This window comes from Vespula vulgaris, chromosome 1 (assembly GCF_905475345.1).
Source record: "Vespula vulgaris chromosome 1, iyVesVulg1.1, whole genome shotgun sequence".
In the NCBI taxonomy this organism is placed as follows: Eukaryota; Metazoa; Arthropoda; class Insecta; order Hymenoptera; family Vespidae; genus Vespula; species Vespula vulgaris.
Window position 1 is genome coordinate 15,382,938 of NC_066586.1, and position 22,770 is coordinate 15,405,707.

The 22,770-nt window shown below is 31.5% G+C and overlaps 4 protein-coding genes across 8 annotated transcripts; 1 reads left to right on the top strand and 3 right to left on the bottom strand.

Annotated features, from left to right (window-relative positions):
* Nucleotides 1-41: 41 nt before the first annotated feature.
* LOC127061845 (sorting nexin-8-like) lies at nucleotides 42-13,798 on the bottom strand. Of its 2 annotated transcripts, none has more exons than XR_007780969.1 (9): nucleotides 13,552-13,798; nucleotides 11,007-11,134; nucleotides 4,768-4,900; nucleotides 3,580-3,773; nucleotides 3,379-3,496; nucleotides 2,710-3,169; nucleotides 2,411-2,627; nucleotides 1,974-2,256; nucleotides 42-1,861 (listed from the first exon to the last, which is right to left on the bottom strand). XR_007780969.1 is itself a non-coding variant. In XM_050989274.1 (9 exons), the coding sequence occupies exons 1-9, from the start codon at nucleotides 13,574-13,576 to the stop codon at nucleotides 1,775-1,777; spliced, it is 1,551 nt and encodes a 516-aa protein (XP_050845231.1). In that variant the 5' UTR covers nucleotides 13,577-13,796; the 3' UTR covers nucleotides 42-1,774. The 2 variants fall into 2 exon arrangements, 1 of the variants encoding a protein (XP_050845231.1); XM_050989274.1 differs by having other exon boundaries at nucleotides 2,068-2,256; nucleotides 13,552-13,796.
* A 352-nt stretch (nucleotides 13,799-14,150) lies between these two features.
* LOC127061982 (UPF0193 protein EVG1) lies at nucleotides 14,151-16,322 on the bottom strand. Of its 2 annotated transcripts, none has more exons than XM_050989530.1 (6): nucleotides 16,223-16,322; nucleotides 15,323-15,439; nucleotides 14,962-15,153; nucleotides 14,783-14,879; nucleotides 14,573-14,713; nucleotides 14,151-14,499 (listed from the first exon to the last, which is right to left on the bottom strand). In XM_050989530.1, the coding sequence occupies exons 3-6, from the start codon at nucleotides 15,082-15,084 to the stop codon at nucleotides 14,273-14,275; spliced, it is 588 nt and encodes a 195-aa protein (XP_050845487.1). In that variant the 5' UTR covers nucleotides 15,085-15,153; nucleotides 15,323-15,439; nucleotides 16,223-16,322; the 3' UTR covers nucleotides 14,151-14,272. The 2 variants fall into 2 exon arrangements, with proteins under 2 accessions (XP_050845487.1, XP_050845479.1); XM_050989522.1 differs by having other exon boundaries at nucleotides 14,962-15,089; nucleotides 15,323-15,676; nucleotides 16,223-16,320.
* A 53-nt stretch (nucleotides 16,323-16,375) lies between these two features.
* On the top strand, nucleotides 16,376-19,055 carry LOC127061995 (uncharacterized). 2 transcript variants are annotated; one of them, XM_050989542.1, is made up of 6 exons: nucleotides 16,376-16,536; nucleotides 17,192-17,298; nucleotides 17,368-17,539; nucleotides 17,659-17,744; nucleotides 17,836-17,971; nucleotides 18,090-19,055. In XM_050989542.1, exons 2-6 carry the CDS (start codon nucleotides 17,218-17,220, stop codon nucleotides 18,278-18,280), a joined length of 666 nt encoding a protein of 221 aa, XP_050845499.1. In that variant the 5' UTR covers nucleotides 16,376-16,536; nucleotides 17,192-17,217; the 3' UTR covers nucleotides 18,281-19,055. The 2 variants fall into 2 exon arrangements, with proteins under 2 accessions (XP_050845499.1, XP_050845507.1); XM_050989550.1 differs by having other exon boundaries at nucleotides 16,406-16,823.
* Nucleotides 18,829-22,687, bottom strand: LOC127061916 (WD repeat domain phosphoinositide-interacting protein 3). 2 transcript variants are annotated; one of them, XM_050989424.1, is made up of 6 exons: nucleotides 22,484-22,687; nucleotides 21,456-21,638; nucleotides 21,124-21,381; nucleotides 20,849-21,050; nucleotides 20,542-20,765; nucleotides 18,829-20,442 (listed from the first exon to the last, which is right to left on the bottom strand). In XM_050989424.1, exons 1-6 carry the CDS (start codon nucleotides 22,548-22,550, stop codon nucleotides 20,336-20,338), a joined length of 1,041 nt encoding a protein of 346 aa, XP_050845381.1. In that variant the 5' UTR covers nucleotides 22,551-22,687; the 3' UTR covers nucleotides 18,829-20,335. The 2 variants fall into 2 exon arrangements, with proteins under 2 accessions (XP_050845381.1, XP_050845383.1); XM_050989426.1 differs by lacking the exon at nucleotides 22,484-22,687 and adding an exon at nucleotides 21,723-22,450.
* Nucleotides 22,688-22,770: the final 83 nt, after the last annotated feature.

A 22,770-nucleotide genomic window follows, 5' to 3' on the forward strand; every position in this document is an offset into this window, starting at 1 on the left:
AAATTCGAACGATCGATCATGTTAATATAATAAAAGATACATTAACTTTTTGTATTAACAATATATTTGATTAATCTTACATAGTAAAATCGAATATGGTATAAAAGTGTGTAAAATGCCCAAATGTCCACGATCAACGTGGTGACACAAGATCGAGTAAAGGGCGTTCTTGTTTCTTCAATTGTGTAACATATATATATATATGTATATATGTGTGTATATATAAATACATATATATATATATATAAAATGTTCGTTCAGCACGGAAGAAAAAAAAAAGAAAAGAAAAATCATATTTACAATTTGACGATTTCGTACGCCATGCATTTGTTTTTCACTAACGCGTCTATGATACATTTTATATTTTTACATACTCTTAATTATTTTTTTTTTATATACAATAGATCGCTAATTGCTTACAAATATCACGATTATTATTTTATATATAATAAAATATATTAAGTACATAACAAGGAATGTTTAGAAATTTCTTTGACTATACATACAATTCTTCCGTATATTATATTCTCTTTCTCTCTTTCTTTCTCTTATCTTATACGGAAATGATTTTTTGTTTTTTTTTTTCATTTTTTTTTCTTTTTCTTTCGTGATGCGTGCATTGAACTTTGTACATATAACTTATGCTAATCATTTATATACGACTATCTTAATTTTTTTCCGGTAAAAATTCGAAATATTTCCATTAAGGCACTTTTACCATTAAGATCGTATAAGCGAGCGACTATTGTTTAAAAAGTGAAATACAGTAGAGCCTCTCGGATCGAATTGAAGACAAAAGCATTCGGATAATAGAATAATCACTTTTCTTACGTCAAAGTTTCATTTGTTTCCGTTTAGTTGCTATAGCCACGCCTGTATTCTGTTACTATATTGTTGCGATCAGAATTTGTTCGGTCGAACAAAAGAAAATATATATTGATGCGTATCATATTGATATATTTACGACAGAAGAAGGTATCTGTTGCTAAGAGATATCCTGTTTGGATAATAGATATTCAGATATTAAGCTGCATATGTATTATTGACGATTTTTTTGTCAGCATCGAACTGAATAGATATCAAGGAGATTAAGTTACATGCATCCCTTAAATACATGAATATTTAAAAAAGAAATTTCAAAGAATTTCTTAGAGACATTAGAAAGTATAAACTTTTTCTTGCTACTACCACTAGAGATGGTTCTTCGTTCCTTGAAAGAGAATATTTTAGAATTCTCGAAAAAGAAAAATAAATTTGTCCTGAACTGTATTCCCTAGCTGAAGTTGTTTTAAGGTTTTAAACCCTTTGAGAGCTACATTCACCGGTGTCTGATCTCCAAGAAAGTTACTTGTAGTGCGAACTCGTGTATTTATTTCACTGCTCATGGCAACCAGGGAATCGTACGTGTTTTTTTGATAATATTCCCTTGAATGTAATGGTCACCACTGGACTGGTTGACACTGTCATATAGATTTAGGGTATTCGGATAATGCGTGCTTGAATACAGGAGACTCTACTATATAAAAAAAGATGAATCTCGGAATCTTAATACTAAATCCTATTAAGTAGGATAATAATAATTGATCGAGCATTCATTATCTATTTTGCGAACGAAAATAATTCCAAGAGATTCCTCGTTAACAGGAATCGTTATTCCACCTATACTGGGATTCGTTATGCCACCTATCTTGAATTTATATCAGTCATGTTCGTTACCTATCGTTTGTACGAATGATATCACTAAGGACGAATCGATTAAAAAGTTCTTTGTTTGCTATGACACTCCGTTTGATCCGCTTGCTGACTTTTCCGGTAAGCATTTTGTAATCGTAGGTTCTATTAACTTCCACACTTCGGCAAGCTACAAATACACGTATTAACTAATAACAAATATAAAAACTTGTTAATGATACGAATGGATGATTAAACGTTATGCATATGATTTTAATCATGAACGTGCCATGGATCTTTACCTCGAATCCATTGGATTGCATAGCAAATAAAAAGAAAATAATTATGATAACAATTGATACAAAATTGCTAAGCGTTACATTTAAAGTTTCTTACCTCGGAGTGTCCTCTTATTTGCACGCTTACAAGACTTTGTAAAACTGTGGCAAGTATTTCCAAGTGCGCATGAACAAGCTGAGTTTCCATGTGCAAACAATGCAACGAAAAACAATTCCTTAGTTCGACGTTTGCAATAACGGATTCTTGAGCGACCATTTTATTTTCCAGGTACTCGACTGTATCGGCCTGCACGTAATAAATTAGAAAATAAAATGATGAAGGTAAAATTATGGATAAATTCAATACCAAAGGTAAAAGTGCATAATATGTATTGGACATGCGTATAAAAATTATATAAAAATTATATGTATGTCCAATTTAAAGAAATTTTTATACATACGTCCGTTCCACGAATGACCCCTTGCATTTGTCGTTTTTTTAGAGACAACATCGTCGATAACGCACGTTGATGATCAGCACTGACACCTCGTTCGTGTCTTTCGCATAATATTCTATGAGCTACAAGAATATCTAACAAAAAGTTCAGTCTCTCGCAGATCATAGTCTCTTCTCTAACTGCTTGTTGTAGTGCTCTCGTGGACAGTAGATTAAATTCCCTAAAACATTCGTTATCTCTTTTGAAGATTCTTTACAAAATTAACATACATACATCAGGATGATGAAAAAATTTATACTCACTTTGAAATAACATGAAAACCTTTCTTCATATCCTGCCAGATCGTAGAACCTCCGGTGACCCAAGAACTAGCACCATGTGGCTCAGAAGCCAAATTGTTCAATTGTGTTCCCAATTCAGCCATGTCAACGGCGTAACTATGAGATCTGATAGCCAGACAGTCTGCTATATTTTTCAAACGTGATATACCTAACAATATAACTCTTATTTGATCTCTGCTATTTGCAAATTCCGTAAGAGTTTCTGGTGGTACTAATTCCTTTGCCCTGGAGGATAATTCCGAGGTCGCAAATTCGTCTGGGACTCGTCGGAAAACTTCGCGTATTTTATGCTGAGTCTCCTCGCCGGTGTAAGTGAAGAAGAAATGTACGATCGGATCCTTGTTCACTACCGGATGACGAGCGATCAAAGTTAGAAACCTCAGAAGAGATCGTCTTCGTTCTTCCAGAAATTGAGAATCGGCTGTCAATATTATTTAAGGATTAAAATTTAACATAATGTTAACAATTATAAAAATGCTCTAAGGAATGAGTCACATTATTACGTTATACAACTCGGCATATTTAAACCTGAGACAATTATTTTATGACTCATATGCATGCGCACGCGCATACATACACACACACACACGTACACAGGGAGTGTATGTTATAAAATAGGATATACGTTACCTCCTACGATCTTTTTTGGTGGTAATTTCGGTATCAATCGATAAGGAAACCTCGCTAGAAGTAGTTCGTGCAGTGACACAAAATCGTTGTATCGTCTGTAAACTACGGAGCTAAATCGCTAAAATAAAGAGAACAAAAAATAACATCGATCGTAACGATCTCTTATATAAAACGAACTAAAGTTATTTTGTGAATCGTTACCTTGCTTGTAACTTGATATTCCACGTGTTTTAAAAAGATACCTTTCTTCTCGGGTACCAAGTTGACCTCTATCGTGTCTAAATTGCATATGTCGGTGTAGGTGAGATTCAGTTTCGCAGGATTGTTACCTCTGTGCAGTCTTTGAGCTAATAGCGTCACCTCCGATAAATCACCGAGAACGGGAACGGGTAATTCTATCGATATGAAAACAAATTTTTCATTAATTTCATTGCCGCAATAACATTACTGGTAATTTCGCATATAAACATTTTATTCTTTAATCCTTTGATGCGTGATTTTTTTATTTAGAAATTAAAAAAGAAATATATATATATATTTACATATACACAGATATTAAATAACGGAGATCAATTTTTGTTGATTAAGTTCCATGAAAAATTAAGTATTATATTGTTCATTAAATTATATTATATTAATTAATACATATTAGCAACTACGCGCATTTGTAAAAGGATTAAAGAGTAACGTAATTTTTTTTAGAATTAAAGCCATTTAGAGAAAGTTCAGAACACGTTGAATATACGGACGTACAACACGCTATTCAGATAACCAAGATTTTCCTCTGGCATTGTTACTTTTTCTACGCGACGTGAAAGATAATCGCTATCGTCTTAACCTCGATACTCACGGACTTTCTTGACCTACGGCATCGAGATAGCTAGTTGCATTTAAACTTGATGCTTTGATTTCTCGATTGAAAAGTCAATTACAAGTGCATACGATTGTCAAGAAGTCAAGATTATTAAAAAAGAGAGAGAGAGAGAGAAAAAATGTTTTTTTTTTCATTTATATATAGTTTATCCTACTTCTTCATTGTATTACACTTGAGACTGTAGATTTTACAGAGTCTACACGTGAAGTGTTTGTTCAGATATCCCTAAACGGAAACGGTAAGTCTAATTTATGTACGCTGGCACACTTAGCTGACTGTTAAGGTGTTATCCAAGTACCTGTCCGATAACATTCTTATGTTACACTTATCTCGAACTACGTGGGACTCGGTTGAAAATGGAAGTTTTATGTAGAACCATAATAAAATAAGCAATCGTTTTTTCTCTTCTTTTTCTTTGCTTTCTTTCCTTTTTCTTTGTTTAATTCGTTTTTATTAAGATACGTTGATCAGAAACGATAGACATGTATGATTTATAGAACAAATCGATCTCTTACCTTGAGATTCGGAGTTTTCCAGAAGCTTGTCGCTTGGTTGCTTTCCTTGTTGAGCAAAGGCGACGAGGGCAAGGCCCTTGTACAATCCACTCCTCGTGAGATAACCCGTCTTGCTGTCCACGAGTTCCCATATCTGGAGAATGTACAATCTTTTAGATATTTCAATTCATTCGAGTATGAGGTAATGGTACTCTTTTTTTTTTTTAATTTATTTTTCATATACAGAAAACCATTGTTCGTCTTATGTTCCGTAATATTTGATTAAAATTTTATACGATCAAATCATTCCAAGTATCTACGATATCGTTTAATTCGATTATATTCGTTAATATTTTAAATTCAAATGAATACTTGGTACTTTTTTTTTTAAATTTATATATATATATAATAATTATATATCGAATAAATAAATTTATTATTTATCCTAATAAACAGGAAAAATTTTGAACTTGTAAATATATGAAATTTGTTGTAAATATATGAAATTGTGTGGCGTATAATAGTATATACACATTTATTTTCCATCGTCAATACGTTTCTTATTCATGAATCTGTTCCTAAAGCTTGACTCATAAAGAATGACTAATATTACCTAAGATAATGCGTGAATAATCAACGTATATGTTATAATATTGCACAATCTTCGTTCGAGAAGAAGTAATAAGAAAGATATTGATTTTATGCTGGATTGTTAGATGAAATAAATAAAAATTATTTTAATCTTTTTTATATGGATATAAACACATGTGTATATATGTATATATTATCTCGATTTGGTGTGGACGTCGCCTAAGCATTAGGCCACAAATGAAAGTAACTACATTCCGAAGATTTTTCTATCATGCCGTTCCATTCTCCCTCTCCTTGCTCCATTCTCACCCGCTTCATATCCCTACCTCACCCCTTCCCCATGACAACACTGACAGCTTCTTACATAAAGTGCATAACACGTAAAGTGAATATACGTCAATTACAGTTGGCTATATCGATGAACAAAGCCTTGATGGAAAAAGACAAAATAAATAATAATAAAGAAAGAAGAATATCATATTATGACTTTATTTGTTTTTTAAATCTTTTCTAATTCAATTTTTGTTTTTTTTTTAACGCCTACAAAACTAAATTACACATAATGTGAAAATAATAGTACATACAATTTATACTAGTATAATTAACTAATAAGTAATAACTATGCAGTTAGGAAAAATTGATTTTCGCATATGAAGTAACTATCCATTTTGTAATAAAAAAATTAAATGATATATAAATAATTTGTATATAGATACAAAATAGTTTATTCTAATATAATAATAGTAATTAATATTTGTACTTAGTGAATCTTTTTATATGACTATAAATTTATTGACAAAAATTATTAAATAAAATAGATCAAGTTTGTGTGACCTTAGTTTAAGTTACGTGACTTTATAAATGGTTATATAAAAATCTGTTGGAGTCTCTAATTTCTTTTACGAAGTTCTTGCTCGTACTTATACTAATACTCGTTTGTTCTTGAAGTTTGAACCCTTGTTTTATTCTTATCGTTCTCTCACGAGTGTCATTAAACCTTAATCGTTGATCAAGTTCATCGCGAGAAGAGCCCCCGATGAATATTTTCAGATTATCTATTCGTGTTGCGTGAAAAAAGTCGTAATTTTTTTCTCACTCGAAGACTTTGTCTCTCTCTCTCTCTCTTACCCCTCCCTTTTCCTTTTATCAACTGAAAAATTAAATCATCTTCGTCGTTCCGAAGTACACACTCAATTTCGAACTTAATTAAATAAATTAATTTTAATCCACTTGATTAAACGTGCGATAATAATTTTGGATTTTTCGCAATAATACGATATTTAAATACGTATTTATTGCTTTATAAAAAAAAAAAAAGGATTGATCAAACAAAATTAAATACAGCGATTTATTAAAGTTCAAGATGAATGGATTGTTGAAAAGAGGATAATGTTAATTATGATTTAGATCATGATTAATACATTCATATAAATATAGGTATAAAGTAGAGAAGTATTTAAAGTGGGGCAAGTGCCCTGGGCGTCAATGTAAAGGAAGCGTAAAAAAATTTGGAAGAGTTCGTTGAAGAAAATGAATTTTGAGTATACTTGATAAGAAATGAATTTGAGAACAGTAATGTCGTAATAAAGAAGAAGAGAAACGATTGGAATGACGTGCATATAAAGGGGAGGGAAGGCCGCACCTTACTCACTTGCCCTAGGCATTGTTTTCTATGTTAGATATGGTCTGGGTTGCGTGATTGATCCGAACAAAAGTTTCTAAACTTGTAATTTTAAAAATCAATCAAGTACTTTTTTCTGGTACTTTCTAGTTTCTAGTTTTTATTTTTTGCAGATTTTAAACAAGTTCTTAATCTTGTAATTTTATAATCCGTAAAGTAATAATCCGAGTAAAGAAATAAATTAGTGTGAAGAGTCTCATAAAAAAAGCAATTAATTTTTTAAATCTTTTAGAAACTCTTTGCTCACCTTGTATTCATTGACATATTTAAGTTGATTTATTCATCATGATTTATGTAGTAAAAAATAAGATTCTTTTAGTCTGAGAAATATAAAAAAAATGTAAGATTATAGTGTTATCTAGCGAATAAATATAGTTTCAATTATATTTCGGTGAAGTAAATGAGACAGATAGAGTGAGAGAGAAAGAGAGAGAGAGAGAGAGAGAGAGAGAGAGAGAGAGAGAGAGAAAGGGAGAGAGAGAGAGAGAGAGAAAGAGAGAGGGAGAGAAAGAAAAAGAGAGAGACAAGATTCGTCAAGATTTATCTTGCGTGTTTAACAATGCATCCGTGTCGTTCGTCGCTTGGTACGCACGTAGTTTCTTCGACGTGCTCGCGTACGTCACGTATCGTCCTCTAGATACACCTCTTAATCGTTTATCATCGCGAATCATGATGTATAACAACAATGAAAGAGCACGTTTTCAGGTGTTTCATTTAAACAAGAAATAAAAAAGATTTTACGTTACTATAACTTTAGTGTGTGATTTGTAATGAAACAGCTTTCTTTTGCTTAAAAAAAAAAAAAAAATGCATACATAGTTTGGTTAAGATAAAAAAAATATGTGTGGGTATAGGTGCGTGTGCTTGTATATATAAAAAAAATATTTAAGTTGATTAGAATATAGAAAGATAAAAATATATTTAAAAGCATATTTATAGTATATAGAATGATTAGATTATACAAAAAAGAATATATATATATATATATATATATATATATATATATATATATATTAGATACAGAAAGACGTAATATTAGTAAATAAAAATAGATCGATTAGAATACTGTGAGAAAGATAAAATATAAAAATTGATTAGGATACAGAGAGATAGAAAATATCGGAGAAAAAAGAAGAAATCAATGAAAAGAAGGGTTAACGATCAATTAAAGTTAGACGTTAGAACAACGTGCCAAATGAGATAACGTAAATGAATAGCAATCGTTTAAAGGCCGCACGAGAAGTGGAAGTCGTGAAAGTCGAAGGTTCGGTTCGACGAACGAACGAACGAACGAACGAACGAATGAACGAACGAACGAACGAACGAACGAACGAATGAACGAAGTCAAAGCAAATAAATATACGACGATACGATTTGATCTCGTATACTTTCGGTATATATATTTTTTTTGGATATATATATATATACACATATACATTTACGTATGTATATATATTTTTCTTTTTTAATTTAAATCTCAAGGAGATTTAAACGCTTGTGACAACGAAAAGATACGACCATCGTTATCTCGCGAATACGACAATCTGCGTAATTTGCCGTCGTCGTAACGAGTCGGAATATATTTCTAGTGTTATTATTTTGTCGTTACGTGATCTCTTCTTTGCGTTCTAATAGCAAAATACAAGCTCAGCGAGAGTTTCTTATATATAGGATGGATCAAAAAACTTAAACACCTAAGTGACTTTTAATTAATTAAAAATCAATTGCTCTTGTTGCTTCTCTGGCTAATCTTTTTTTTTTTTTAGATTGTAAAAGTAAAGATCTTAGAAACTCCTTTGTAATCTGAAAAAAAAAAATTAATCCAAGAAATCTCGAAAAAGAGTAATTGATTTTTAAAATCACTCAGGAATTTTTGTCTCGATCGGTAGAAATGATTTCTTTTATTTTTTATAAATTTTTAAAACAAAATAAAAAATATTTCACAAGAATAACGATAAAATGATTATGTTGAAGATAGCTACGTATGTAATATAATTACTTACAAAATGAACATTTATTGTTCGTATGTTTTTAATACGCTTTTGCATCTATATACATATATGAATACATACGCTTTAACACGGAAGACGACGATCAAACGATTTCACCTAACAGGAAGGCAGGACGTATTGGTAGGGTGGTCTTCACTTGTAACGAGGCCCGCAGTGAAAGAAGAAACGACGGGATCGATCAATCGATCGATCGATCATGAAACGAATATTTTTGGTATTGTCTGATATTCTATAATTTGAAATATCGACGACTGTGAATTAATCGAGAAGGTATTATGATTTGCTACGATCGAATTCTTAATGTCGATATCATTTACATTATCACTATATACATATTATGTATATAATATTATGCATTTATATATTTTATACGTATTATTATATAATATATAGTTATATTATATATATATATATACACTGAAGTTTATATATATATAATAACAATAATATATAAATATGTATATATTATTAGATATAATATAATATAATATAAAAAAGCATATAATATACGATTATGTGAAAATTTTTACTTGAGTGCATAAATTTTATCGGTGAATCGTAATTATGGTTGGCTTATATGCTCGGGAAGCGTATAAGTAGCGCGTTTTATTAACCATACGAACTTCAACGACACGCAACATATTTGCGGTTACGAAAGATAGCCTTGCTTAAGTTAAGATATGAAATAAATAAAAAAAATAAAAAGTAAAAGATAAATAATAATAATAAAGAACAACAAAATGTTTGACGAAAAATTTCTATTCACGATTCTTTGAATTCTTTCGGTCTAATGGATAACAGAGATGAGTCGTAGTATATAAAAATATATATTCTCCCTCGTATTTATGATAGCAACGAGACGTGAGATGACGTTATGAACGACCCTGCATTTGCTAGAATAATCTTCCACTATTATGAAGGGGCGTTTGTATGTATTATCATCGACGGGCGTTTTAAACGATAAGTTACTGTCGATATGCCCATCACAGAACTATTCGAAATTTTGTTTTCATTCTTTTCAGTTCTCATTGACTCTTGACAATGCAATTGTGTTAGATAAAATTTATAAAATATTAATCAATTTGATATCTTATAATACGCAATAAAACAATCCAATTTTTCATGACATTTTTTGCAACAGCTATATTACACTAATATAATTTTGCAATTATTTCTGTCTTAATGTTTATCTAATTTAATAGATATCTGATAAAATATTTTTTTTTCTACAAATTTTCTAAAAAATCAATTATACATCAAAGAGCTAACATTTTTTTCTGACTATATTATATAAATGTCTTCTAATCGCTGCATGAAGGTCGGTAATATAAATTTTGAACATATAATAAAATACAAGTTATTTTCAACCAGAACCTTCGAAATGCATTTTCTCCGTTGTCACATAAAATTTCTAAATAGTTTGTAATCCTCTTTAAGAGTTTAACCTAAAGTGAGTAAATTTATGACTAGGACCTATCCCCTTTCTAAAAATAAAAAATAAAAAACACGCCTCGGTGTTTTTCGTAAAAATCACTATACTTCATAATAACCTTGAAATGGACACTGTATGTAAAAAAAAAGAAAAAAATACAATTGCATTAAAAAAAAATTTATATATATATATATGAAATTCGAATATGTAATTTATTAAAACTGTTTATTAAATATTATGCAGTTCGATTGTACACATTAATAAAAAAAAGGAAAAAAAGAAAAAAGAAACGTTAAAATCGAATTAATAAGATGATCGCTTTCATATGACCTCGTCGTTACTTTAGAACGAAGTGGAGGCTCTCCTTTTTTGTAGCGTGGATAGAGTTCCTAATAATGTCGGAAGGAGAAAGAAACACACACAGAGAGAGAGAGAGAGAGAGAGAGAGAGAGAGAGAGAGAGAGAGAGAGAGAGAAATAAAGAAAGAAAGAAAGAAAGAAAGAAAGAAAGAATGAAAGGGGAGATGACGATGGCGTTCGCTTACCTGACTGAGAACCGAGCTGCTCAGCTGAGACTTGACGAGAAGGGATTTAAAAACTTCTCGTTCGACGTTTCCACCTGTAGGCGAACAAATCTTCTCGTAGACCTCTCTGTAGAAGGCTGGTATCGAGCCTAATATTGTTTAAAAGAAAATAATATAAAATTTCAAAATGCGCGTGTAACATTTTTGTTTTGCTATTTTTTCATTTGCAAACAAATTTGCAAAAAAAAAAAAAGAAAAGAAAAAAAAAATCGCAAAGACAACATTCGAATTTTCTTTCGATCATGTATTTATAGTAAAAGAAATCGTCCTCGATCGTTCCTCGTCCTGTTTACTCGTTAGAGGAGTATGGAACCGGTCGAAGAGGATCGACTAATCGACGGGAAGACAATAAATGGCGTAGGCGCCATTGGGAAACCTGTTTTTTCTCGATATCACGCGATGCAACCTCGACAAATTGTTTATATTTTTTATCATTGCTCGAGTCCTTATACCGTGTATTAAAATAAAAAGTAACATGAAATTGCGAATCAACGAATTTGTTTGTTTGTTTATTTATCTTTATTTTCATTACTTTTTTTTTTTTAATAGTTTGTACGTTTAATTTAGAGATGTATGTGTATAATTTCTTTTTTTTTTTTTAGAATTACTCGTAAACATATTTGCGTATAAATTTGTAAGATCTGACGATGATCGATCAAAATTTTGTATACCGTTGCATAATTATTTTATGATAATGAATATGTAGGTAATCAATCGGCTTGGTAATTTAAAAAATTTTTGATTTATATCGTGACTTTTTGAAAAGGTCACGGTATATCTATTTCTTTCTGAAATAACACTAACTATCGAAGTGTTGAGGTATGTTTTTTTTTTTATTGTAGCAACAGCTGTAGTTACTGCAAAATTCAAGATAACGAGTCAAGATAAAAACGTGTACGTATGTTCGAATGAATAATTTCAGACAAAAATATCATTCGATCACGTTTCATCGTTTATTACTTATTTTTCTCTTCTATTCTTCCTTTTGCATCAATACACGACTAATCTGAATAAAGAATTCGAATCAGTTCGTCGGGAGATATCGAACGAATTCATTTAAAAATCGAATGACATCGAATCTAAACACGTATGTATATAGTTACGTATATATTGCAACGGTCAACAACTTTCAACATTTATTTGAAATTTATTAATGTTCTCACTCTTCGAAAAAATATATTTAGATAATTTGTAATAGCAGTGTGTTCGCATTTATGAGTGAAAGTCAACGAACGTGAAGTTATCGATAGTGCGAGTAAACGAGAATTTTTCAAAGTGTTTCTTACGAGTGTTTCCGAGTTAAATCATTTGTGATAATATTTGAGAAAAGAACAATTTTCATTGCGTTTATTTCAAATGTATACTTTCATAAAAAATTTCATAACAAATTTTTATGAGAAATTTCATGGAAAATCGAGGAACTTACGTGAACTTTAAATGTTTGATTACCATTCTGTTTTTTTTTTTTTTTATTCAAGAAATAACAAGTTCGTAATTTTTCTACGATATTTTTCTTGTCTAACGTGGCTCGTTAATTTAGGCCGTTATTCGTATAACTTTCACGTTTCGTTATAACGGATCACGTTCTTGAGTATCGAGTTCGAAGAGTCATTCGTTCGTTCGAAAATCATTTTTGTAAAATTAATTCGTTCATTTTGATTAATCCTATCTGATCGATATAATAAAAAGACCAAAAGAAAAAGAAAAAAAAAGGAAGAAAAAAACAACGACCATGACAAGATGGAATTTATTTCTTTTGAATTACGTCGATATTTGTAAAATAATTTGTTCCAAGAATTACCGCACGATTTTTCAAATGTTCAAGCCATTAATATTTCTCATACTCGAACGTTCATGATAAAATGACGTGCGTTTACATTCCACAAAAGATTCCAATTGATAACGTCAAACTACTTCCAAGTAATGTAACTGTTACATCGCCAAAAATGCGTTTGTGACGTAAGTAATCCTACATAGATACATACATGGATGTATTCATCGAGTTAGCCCATTTCAAAAGTCGTATCTCCCTATATTTTATAATAGTTTTATCTCAAGATATTGAAAAAGAGAAATAAATAACATAAAATAACGACGACCAACGGATGACATTTAAGACGACTGTAAACCAGTTTTCAACGAACTTCCGTGAACGTACGATATTACGTTTGTCCAAACAGTATCATTAACAGTAATTTCTAATCACAGTTATTCGTCCACTAATCATTCGTTTATTATTTATCTCGGTGCATTCTGTCATCCCGTGAGCGTATTATTTTCTTGTTATTTATTAAATTAAGATCGAAAGAAAAAAGAAAAGAAATTGACAGGATCGCTCGTACAGTTTTATAATGTAATTAAAAATACATGGAAGTATAGGTTAAACGAAGAAAAAAATCGAATGGACTTTCATCGATAAAGGAATGAACAGGAAGAAAGAGAGAGAAGAAAGAAAGAGAGAAAGAGAGGAAGAGAGATCTTTCGAAGACACGAATTCATCGTTTACCGAACGACAGATCGGTCGACGCCATGTTGGCTCTCACTGGTAGATCATCCGGGAAGCCGATCGAAACGATTCTCGTGTCTTCTCGCGTTCTTTTTTGTTGAGGTTAGAATTGCTTTCGCGGGTACACGTGAATCGTTGAACGCGCACACTCGTGTCGCTTTGCACGAATAGCCGGCGTTAAATATTGCGAATAATCGAGGTCTCGGTGATAAAAACGATTAACACCGTTCGCCATTGCCGTATGGCGCTGAACTGAGGACCAAACGCTTTTAGTCGACGCGACAGACCGTTCTTATTTCTCCCGCCACGGAGGCGACCTCTCGCGATAAGCGCTCGAACCAATCGCATAGCACTGCGCCGAATTCGTAACTCGTGAGATGGTTGAAACTTTCAAAACTTTCTTTAAATCGTTCTATATCTTTTTATTATGTTTAGAATATAAGTTATCGCTGTACTTACTATAATCAAAAATATAGCGTTTTTATTATATACACGTTCATCTTATATGCACTGTCAAATATTCCTGTGCATATAAAATATTTGTCGTTCTTAAAAGTCTTCTAGTTCGCTATACGATAAATAAAGACATATGCACGTACTAAAGTCTATCACAAATCTTGATATATTAAAAAATAATCGTATCGACGACAATGCTACATTTTAATAAACCTATTAGTCTAAATGTAATAAAAATATACTAAAAATAAAGGAAAGAGTTACTTCAATTTTCATCTAAATCTCCCAAAGGGAATGGTTTCGGAGGTGGTCGTTCCTCTTTAAATTTTTGTAATTCTTTTCGAACTTCCACCGATCTCTTCATATCGATGGATTCCATTAATCGAATCTTTTGAGCTATCTCTTGTTGTATAATGGGTCGATACTTTTTACCCATTCCAAGACATTCCATGTCATTCAAAAACTCCATTCTTTCGCGTATTCCCTCGATAACTGTGACAAGAAGATGACAAAGAAGAAATTACAAGAAAATTCACAAGAAATTACAAAAAGAAAAAAATCTTACTATATTCAAAGGGATCGTCTTCGTTCAATTCAGGTTCCCTTCTTGCTTTGTGAAGAATTTTAGGCCCGCGTGGAGTTTCGGGCATTTCCTTTCCATAAGCCATTAAACAAGCTAATTGACGTTTCTGTTTTTCCTTGTTAGCTATAAACAAACGTATTTCTAAATATCACATTTTTCAATGATTCATACAGACTACTTTATAAATCTTACGTAAGGGTGCAGTTCGTCGATATTGTTCTCTTTCGTAAGCACCGCTATTAAGGATTATATTTTGAGAACGTTTCTTCCAAAGACTGGGAAACATGACCTAACGAAATTATTTTCTTTTATTTTCTTTTATTTTTCCCCTCTCGTTCGTATTTTCAATATAAATCGGTATATACGTTTACCTGAGGTTCCTTCGATTTTTGCTTATCCCCCATAGATTTTCGAGGCGGCGGAAGAGATTCACCTTTATCAACAGCATCTTGAATAACTTTCCTTTGACTCATACCTACTTTTGACTCTTCCATTAAAACTGACGACAAAAAGTGAGGATTCGTAACTACTTGTTTGTATCTATCTCATTTTTGCGATATACTCTAGATATGTAAATATTACTTGGACAAAAGTTAATTGTATAATAAAAAAACATCGTACACGTATCGTGTAAAATTTCGAAAAATGATAAGCAGATGAATAATCACATTTTAATCGAATTGTGAAGTCAGCAATGATAATTAGTTAACGATTATTGGTTATTTGGCTCACGTTTAATTAGGTTCTTCGTTTCCTCGCTGTATTTTCCTCTTGGTGGATTATGAAAAGCTCCGACACCCATGCCAACTTTTTGATAATTTCGTTCCATTTTCACTTAACTATAGTTAGCTATCGAAAGAGAAATTTTTCTAACGTTTAAGTGTATAATTCCGTTAGAAATGAAGAGGAATCAAAAAGGACGATCACTTTTCCACTTCGAGTTGAGATCGAACGTGGCACGCGCGTCGCGTTTCTATGACTACTTCGACTCGATGACTCAACTCAATCGAACTAACTTTTCGATCAAATTTTACAGCTAATATCAATAAGCCTCGAATTTGACCGGCATATACACTGTGAACTAGACTTTAATAAAGAAAGAAAAAAAGGAAAGTAATATAGAAAAAGAGTTTCTAAATAAAAAAGAGATGAAAAAAAATGTTGGAAACGATTCTATATAAAAAGAGATACGATCTAAATGGAAATACAAGTGAGAATTTTTCAATACTTTTAGACATAGAATACAAATTGTCTACCTGTTACGTACAGTGAATATCACGAATTTATTTAAAATCATGTAACAAATTTTGTTATTGCATCTAGGTATAAGTAAAGTAGATCTTAGAAAATGCGTATGTATATACATAAAAAATATTTATATACATATATATACATATATATATATATATATATATATATATATGTATGTATGTATAAATTTTTGTTTTAATCGCTGCTGCGCAATAAAACAAAATATTTTTCAATATGTATTAATATATTTTCTCATGGTATATTAATTATTTCTCTAAAAAATTATTCGATCTTGAATACCATAGGAATAATTTCGTGATCCATTCTATATTTATATATTATATATATATCTATAAGAAAATAATTAAAATCAATAGTTACGATCGAGAAGACTGAGGAATTACTCGATCAGTCTTTAATGATATACGTCTGCGAGAAGAAATGGTGGTCGATTGTGAAGCGAAATGCAGCTTTCGAAGGATCGTGACGCGGCTGCGCGTGAAGAGGGTTTACAGGCAAGTACCAGTGTCAGTATAATCAGTAGAGAGACACAGAGGGCTACGGAGGAGTTACCTTAGAGAAGCAACTTCCTAGCTACCTTCCTGGCCACCCTCTTGGTCACCTTCCCAGTCCATTCTCCTACGGACAAGCCAAAGAAAATTGCGTTTTCCGCGAAGTGATCTGGACGTAGTTAAGTACGTAACCCAATGAACTCGTCGAAATTTAAGACTAATATTAAAAGAAACATCTTTGAAGAAGAAGGGTGTATATTCTTATTGGTTAAAACACAACAACACCTTTCTCCACAATTTTTACCTGCCATTCTTGAGTTCATCAAGCCATCGTCAAATGTTTTGTTTTCGCGTTAGGAGACAGTGAAAGTTATTGATTCTCTTCCGTTGTGGAACCGAGCAACCAAATCGAGAGCTCATCTATTCGTTCATATTTCGAATATACATACTACTCTTTTGTGTTCGTCAAGGTGAGTGACGTTTCAATGCACTTGCCCTTCGATCTTAACAACTTTGTGATCCTTAAAAATTTTTCTTTTCCTCTTTTTTTTTCTTCTATGAAGATGGAGTAATAATCGGTGAATAATTTTCTTTTTTCTATCTATGTGGTGAACACCTAAGTGTAGTAATAAATAATGGTATTGCACTCGATTTTTAAATAAACGAAATATATCAATTCGTATTTTTACAAGAATTACAAAGATAAAATAATAATAATAATAGTGGTAGTAATAGTAATAATGATGATGATAATAATAATAATAATAATAATAATAATAATAATAATAATAATAATAATAATAATAATAATAATAATAATCTCTCTACCTTACATTAGGATCGAATAGACTTGAAACAGGCAAGATGAAGATAGGACTACTGAGAAACTTTTTATATTACTTCAGTCTCCGGCAAGGTACCGTGTTAATCGCTATAATACAATTGGTGAGTACTCTATAAAAAAGACATACCATACTATAGACAACTTTAATGACAATAATCGTCTTTTCTCAGTTTATATCCGGATTCAGTATGGTGTTTTTCATACTGGCGTTGGCACACGCTATGGGGATTCAAGAAATGGTGGTGAGAGATACCCAGGATACTCTCGAAAGAGAAGCTTTGGAGGATATATCGAGTCATCAAAATGCTAAAAAAATGGACGTGGCTCATCACAATGCTATTGGTAAAAAAGAAAAAAGAACAAAAAATTAAAATTATATTTCTCAAGAGAAGAATATTATTTTTACGTTCGAGTATCTTCTAATTTCTAAATTAATCAAATTCCTTTTTATTTGTCTTCAGAGACCGTTTATTCCATGTATTGTGGATTGGTGATCACAGTGATACACTTCATGACTACGATTCTTTTATTTTACGGAGCATTAACGGTAAAAACGTTTACATTCATAATTTTTTTATTAATCCTCTGATATATAAAGATTCTTCTCAACAGAGAACATCCTTTTATTTTCTTTATAGAACAATCGTCATTTTATGACACCCTGGATGATGGTGATGATGACGATAATATCAGCATTGACCATATCCTTGTTCCTGGTTGAACAAGACTGTCCTTTCATCGCTATTCTCGGTGGAAAGGCAGACATTTGCGAACGTACGTATGAATCGTCAATTAATATCAATTTTCTTCATGATGGTTTTGATTTCTGTTTTTTTCTTTTTCATTTAGCCATGTGATCGATCGATTACAAACTTTCTTCGTATGATTCCAGGCGTGATCGTGTTGCTTTTTATTATCACGAGTTCCTATATATGGTTCGTCGTGTATAGTACATACAAGAGTCTTGAAATAAAGAAAGGATTGACGCACGAAGTATACAACTTCAAGAAATATGCATTAGAGATAGTGCCGCAACCTACGAAATCGTTTCATGTATCGGCTACCATGCCCTACGATGTTTAAAATTCTTGTAAAGAAAGAAAAGAAAAAAAAAAACGAAAAAATGAAAAGAAAAGAATACATACGAACGTATTCACACACACATTGATACACGCATGCATACACACACAGCATACAAAACAACGAGAAAAATCCATAAAGAGGATCGACCTCGCATCGAAATAAATAAGAAAAAATGATTAAAAAAAAGAAAAAAAAAGAGAGAGAGAGAAAGATGAATTAATTATAATCATCAATGGGTGTTCTTTTTTTTTCACCCGATAAACATGAGATTCTTTAAATGCATTTTACAATCAGCTTACGGTTTCGAAACTTGCGCACAATTCAGTAATGATTTTCAAGAAATTATCAAATCTAACATTTCGAGAGGATTATTCGTTGGTGGTGCGTTATTCGTACTGTAACAAGTTATTAAGGATCTTGTATAAAGATTTACGATGTTAAAGGCTTTACATACATATATATTATATATATATATACATACGTGTTGCATTTTTTCGTACGTAAGAGTCAATGAGTATGTAAGAGGAAATGAAAAAAAAAAGGAAAAGAAAATTTAGCATCGTTCTGTATTCGTGTGTTCGAATTATGCTTTGTACAGTTCTTGAATTTATTCTATTTCTCTATCGATTAAAAAAATTGTACATTAGAGGGATGAATATGTTAAAAAAAAAAAAAACAAATATATACCCATATATATGCGTACGCTGAAGTTAATTTTGTCGCTTGAATCGTATATATATCTCTATATATGTGTGTATATATATATATATATATATATATATATATATATATATATATATATATATATATATATATATACGAAAGGAAAAATAAAAACAACTCAAACATACATACGTACATGTGTTCGTCTTCAATCAAAGTGATTCACCAAAAAAGAAAAGAAAATGAAGAGCTACACGAAATAAAAATCATGATTATAAATCGATCGGCTTTTCTGATCGATTTATAAGTAATATAATATCGTTTCATCTTTCGGGATCGCGTATGAAAAGATCGACGTTTGAAATGACGAAAGACAGCAACTCGATATTGTTTCGAGGCATAATGAATTTTATTTCGCAATCAAAATCTATCTTCGTGAAATTACAATCTTTGCTCTATATTTTCTTGTGATGGGATTCAATATTAACAATCGAGTATAGTTACTTCTTGTGTATATGTATGTTAAATGTGTACGGAAATAATAATAAAAATAAAAATTATAAAACCCTATTAAGTTAAACGCTCTATATTTTAGTTTGTCATTCGATAGAATTCGTTCTATATGTGATAGCGTTTTTCAATAATCGATCATCAATAAAAAATATAATATAATTTATGTAATAATTTTACATAATTCGATTAAAAAAAAGAAATGATTTCTAAAGTATCTACAGAAAAAGAAAAAAAAAAAAAGAAAATAAAAAGAACATATGAAAGGATATACACAATGATTCGTGTTTGAAAAGCACATAAATTAACAAGACATCAGTAAGTGATGATGATTCATTCTTATCTTTAACATTTCTTAAAGACGTTTAAATTTTCTTATGAAAAGCAGTATATCACTTTGATAAGTCGATCTCTTAGATCAATCACCCTTATGTCGCTTTTTTTCTTCGTGACAATTAAGAATTTAGTAAGAAAGCGCATTTTCCTCCCTCTCCACTAGGCCCCACGTAACAATCAACGATATCACCGATAATGTCCCTTAGATCTTATTATTATTATTATGAAAAAATTCATGCACAGTGCACGTATCACCAACAATTCATATAACTCTTCATTTTGGTCCTCTCCGTCGAATGATCTAACTTTAAAAGATTAAGACTCATTTTCGCTTCCCTGCATAAAATGCTCATTTTTTTCTGCGTTTTTTTTTTCTTTCTTTTTTTTGAGCAAGCACGACAGTAGTCACGACGATGCGAAAATGTACTGCAAATCTCTATCCTCTGCAATTGACACGTAAAACGAAAGCAACGACGAGACGTACGATGACAAAAAAGTCGCATTAGCTTTTCGCAATGAAACATTCATACGTCTTACACTTTTCAGTCACATTTTGTCATCCGTTAATTCAAGGAACTGCGCGTAAAAGTCTCGCGAACACTCTCCTTTGTTATTAAATACAAATTTGTAGTAACTCCCATCGGCACATATCACTGTATATTTAGAAAAAAAAAGGAAGAGAAAAATAATTTATTATTTAAAATTAACGTGTAATTACAAAAAATATATTTTTCAATTTGATCAATACCAACCTATAATACTATTATTGCCAGTTCCAAACGCACACATGCATTGAGGACCTCCTGGAACTTGAAATTTGCAAAAACTCCAGCTCGAACTAAAATACTTTGGTAAAAAGGTAGCTGACGCTAAACTAGATTGACGATTTAATTTTTGATCCTCTACCGCAAAAACATGTACCGTGCCATGATCGCTCGCAACGCATAGCCACGTCGAATCGTGATTAAAATTTATGCTAAAAAATGAAATTTTTGATTATTAATAAAACGATTATATAAGTCACTGATTCTTATAAAAATTTTTGCTGAATTTTTTTACCAATAGATATTGGCATGATTTGCTCCTCTTCGTAATTCATTGATCATATTACCATTTTGCGTATCGAATACCCTTATCAGGGTACCTTTTTCAGAAGCTGTAGCAAGTCGAGTACCTTGTAGATTTAAAGCTATACAAGACAAGGGTGTTTCGTGTGCTTCAATATTTAAAGGTTGTTTTTCTGTGTTAGCTAGATCTATAACTATAAGGTAAGACCACGAAATAAATAATTTCATAGAAAATTAATAAGCTTTTTCAATCTAATGCAATATTACCTTGAACATGACCATTTTTTCGCCCTGGGAAAGCAAGCAAGGAATTGTTACTGTTTGGACACAAAACGCACAACCCTCTTGGATTGGGATTAGTTTCAAAAACATGTAATTGTTGTGGATTTTGCGTAAATGTATAAACCTTTATAACACCTTCTAATATCACTACTATCCTATCTCTTCTTAATTTTACACCTTTTACAGGTGCATTAAATTCTAATGTAATAGCTGGTGCTTTTTTCAAATCATCCCATATGATTACTAAAAATATCATATTGATTATATTAATTGTAATTTTTTATTCTTTAGAGTGTATATGACTCAATAGATATTACCTTTATTAACAGGATACATTGGCTTTGGTCCACCACCTACAAGTGCCAAATAATTACATCTAAATAACATTTCGACGTAACCAAGACCTCCGTCATTAAAATCATGGCGTTCTTTTTCCTTCCCCTTTAATGGGTCACAATTATATACTCTATAGCCATTTTCTGTACCACAAACAAAGCATCCTGCAAGTACAAAAGTCAGTATAAATGAGGGGATATTGTTATCTGCTTATTAAACATATGTTACATGTACATATATTCTCTTACTTTATAGACATTCATTTTACTCATACATTTACGATATCCAATGATATTTAAACAACTACATATAAATCCAGTGATTACTTGAATGAACAAACACACTTTGGTAAGAAAGATATACAAAATTATCAGAAATACTATGACTATGTATAATGTTGTTCTTAAAGTTCAAAGACATATGATTTTATAGAATATTGACGTTACAAGAAACTATATATATAAAATCAATAGAACGTGGACATATTTTTAAAAATAAATATATCGATGGGAAAAGTTTTTCATAGCTGTTAATTAAATTTTTCTAAAGTTGCAAAGTAAAAAAAGGTTAGTACAGGTTGGAAAGTAAAAGAGCACATGCTGTACTATTTCACTTCCTAAAGATATATTTGTATAGTACACAAATATAGGAATAATAATAACAAAAATGGATAGAACAAAGAGCAATAATAAAAATAAAGGAATCTTTATAGATAAAAATCTACGAGGGCTGATGTCGATATGGTACTCGAGTGAGGTTAAGAAGGCCATAATGAAGCTTTATCAAAAAAAGCTGAATTAATCGGTACGAAATACGCTGTTGGCCGCAAATTTACGAGGTTGAAGACGAAAATAACTCGATTTGTGGGCGAGCGTCCAATCGCGATGAGAATAAATGACGGAAAAACATTGCAAGTCGACGTAGGTTAGAAGTGGGAAAAAAAGAAAAATAAATAAATTTGACAGTGGCATGCCAGCGCTGTCAAAATGTGGCGCACTGGGTCACATACCTTGATCCTGATTGAAGCCAGCATAAAGCAAGCCGTTACCATGTGGGTTTCCCGTTGTTAAATTCATCGTAAATTAAGTCCTTTTGGTAGACATTCGTTCGTATCGTCCGTTTAAACTCGTCAAAGTTGATCACATATTCGCCGGCAATGGCCGGCAAGCAGCGCAAGACCTTACCTGCCGACGAAATCCTGCCACCATCTTCGCGCATGCCAACGAAGCTGCCTCTGCCGTTAATCAGCTGATATAGTCGTGAACCTATCGCGTTTCTCTTCGACCAATCAGAACG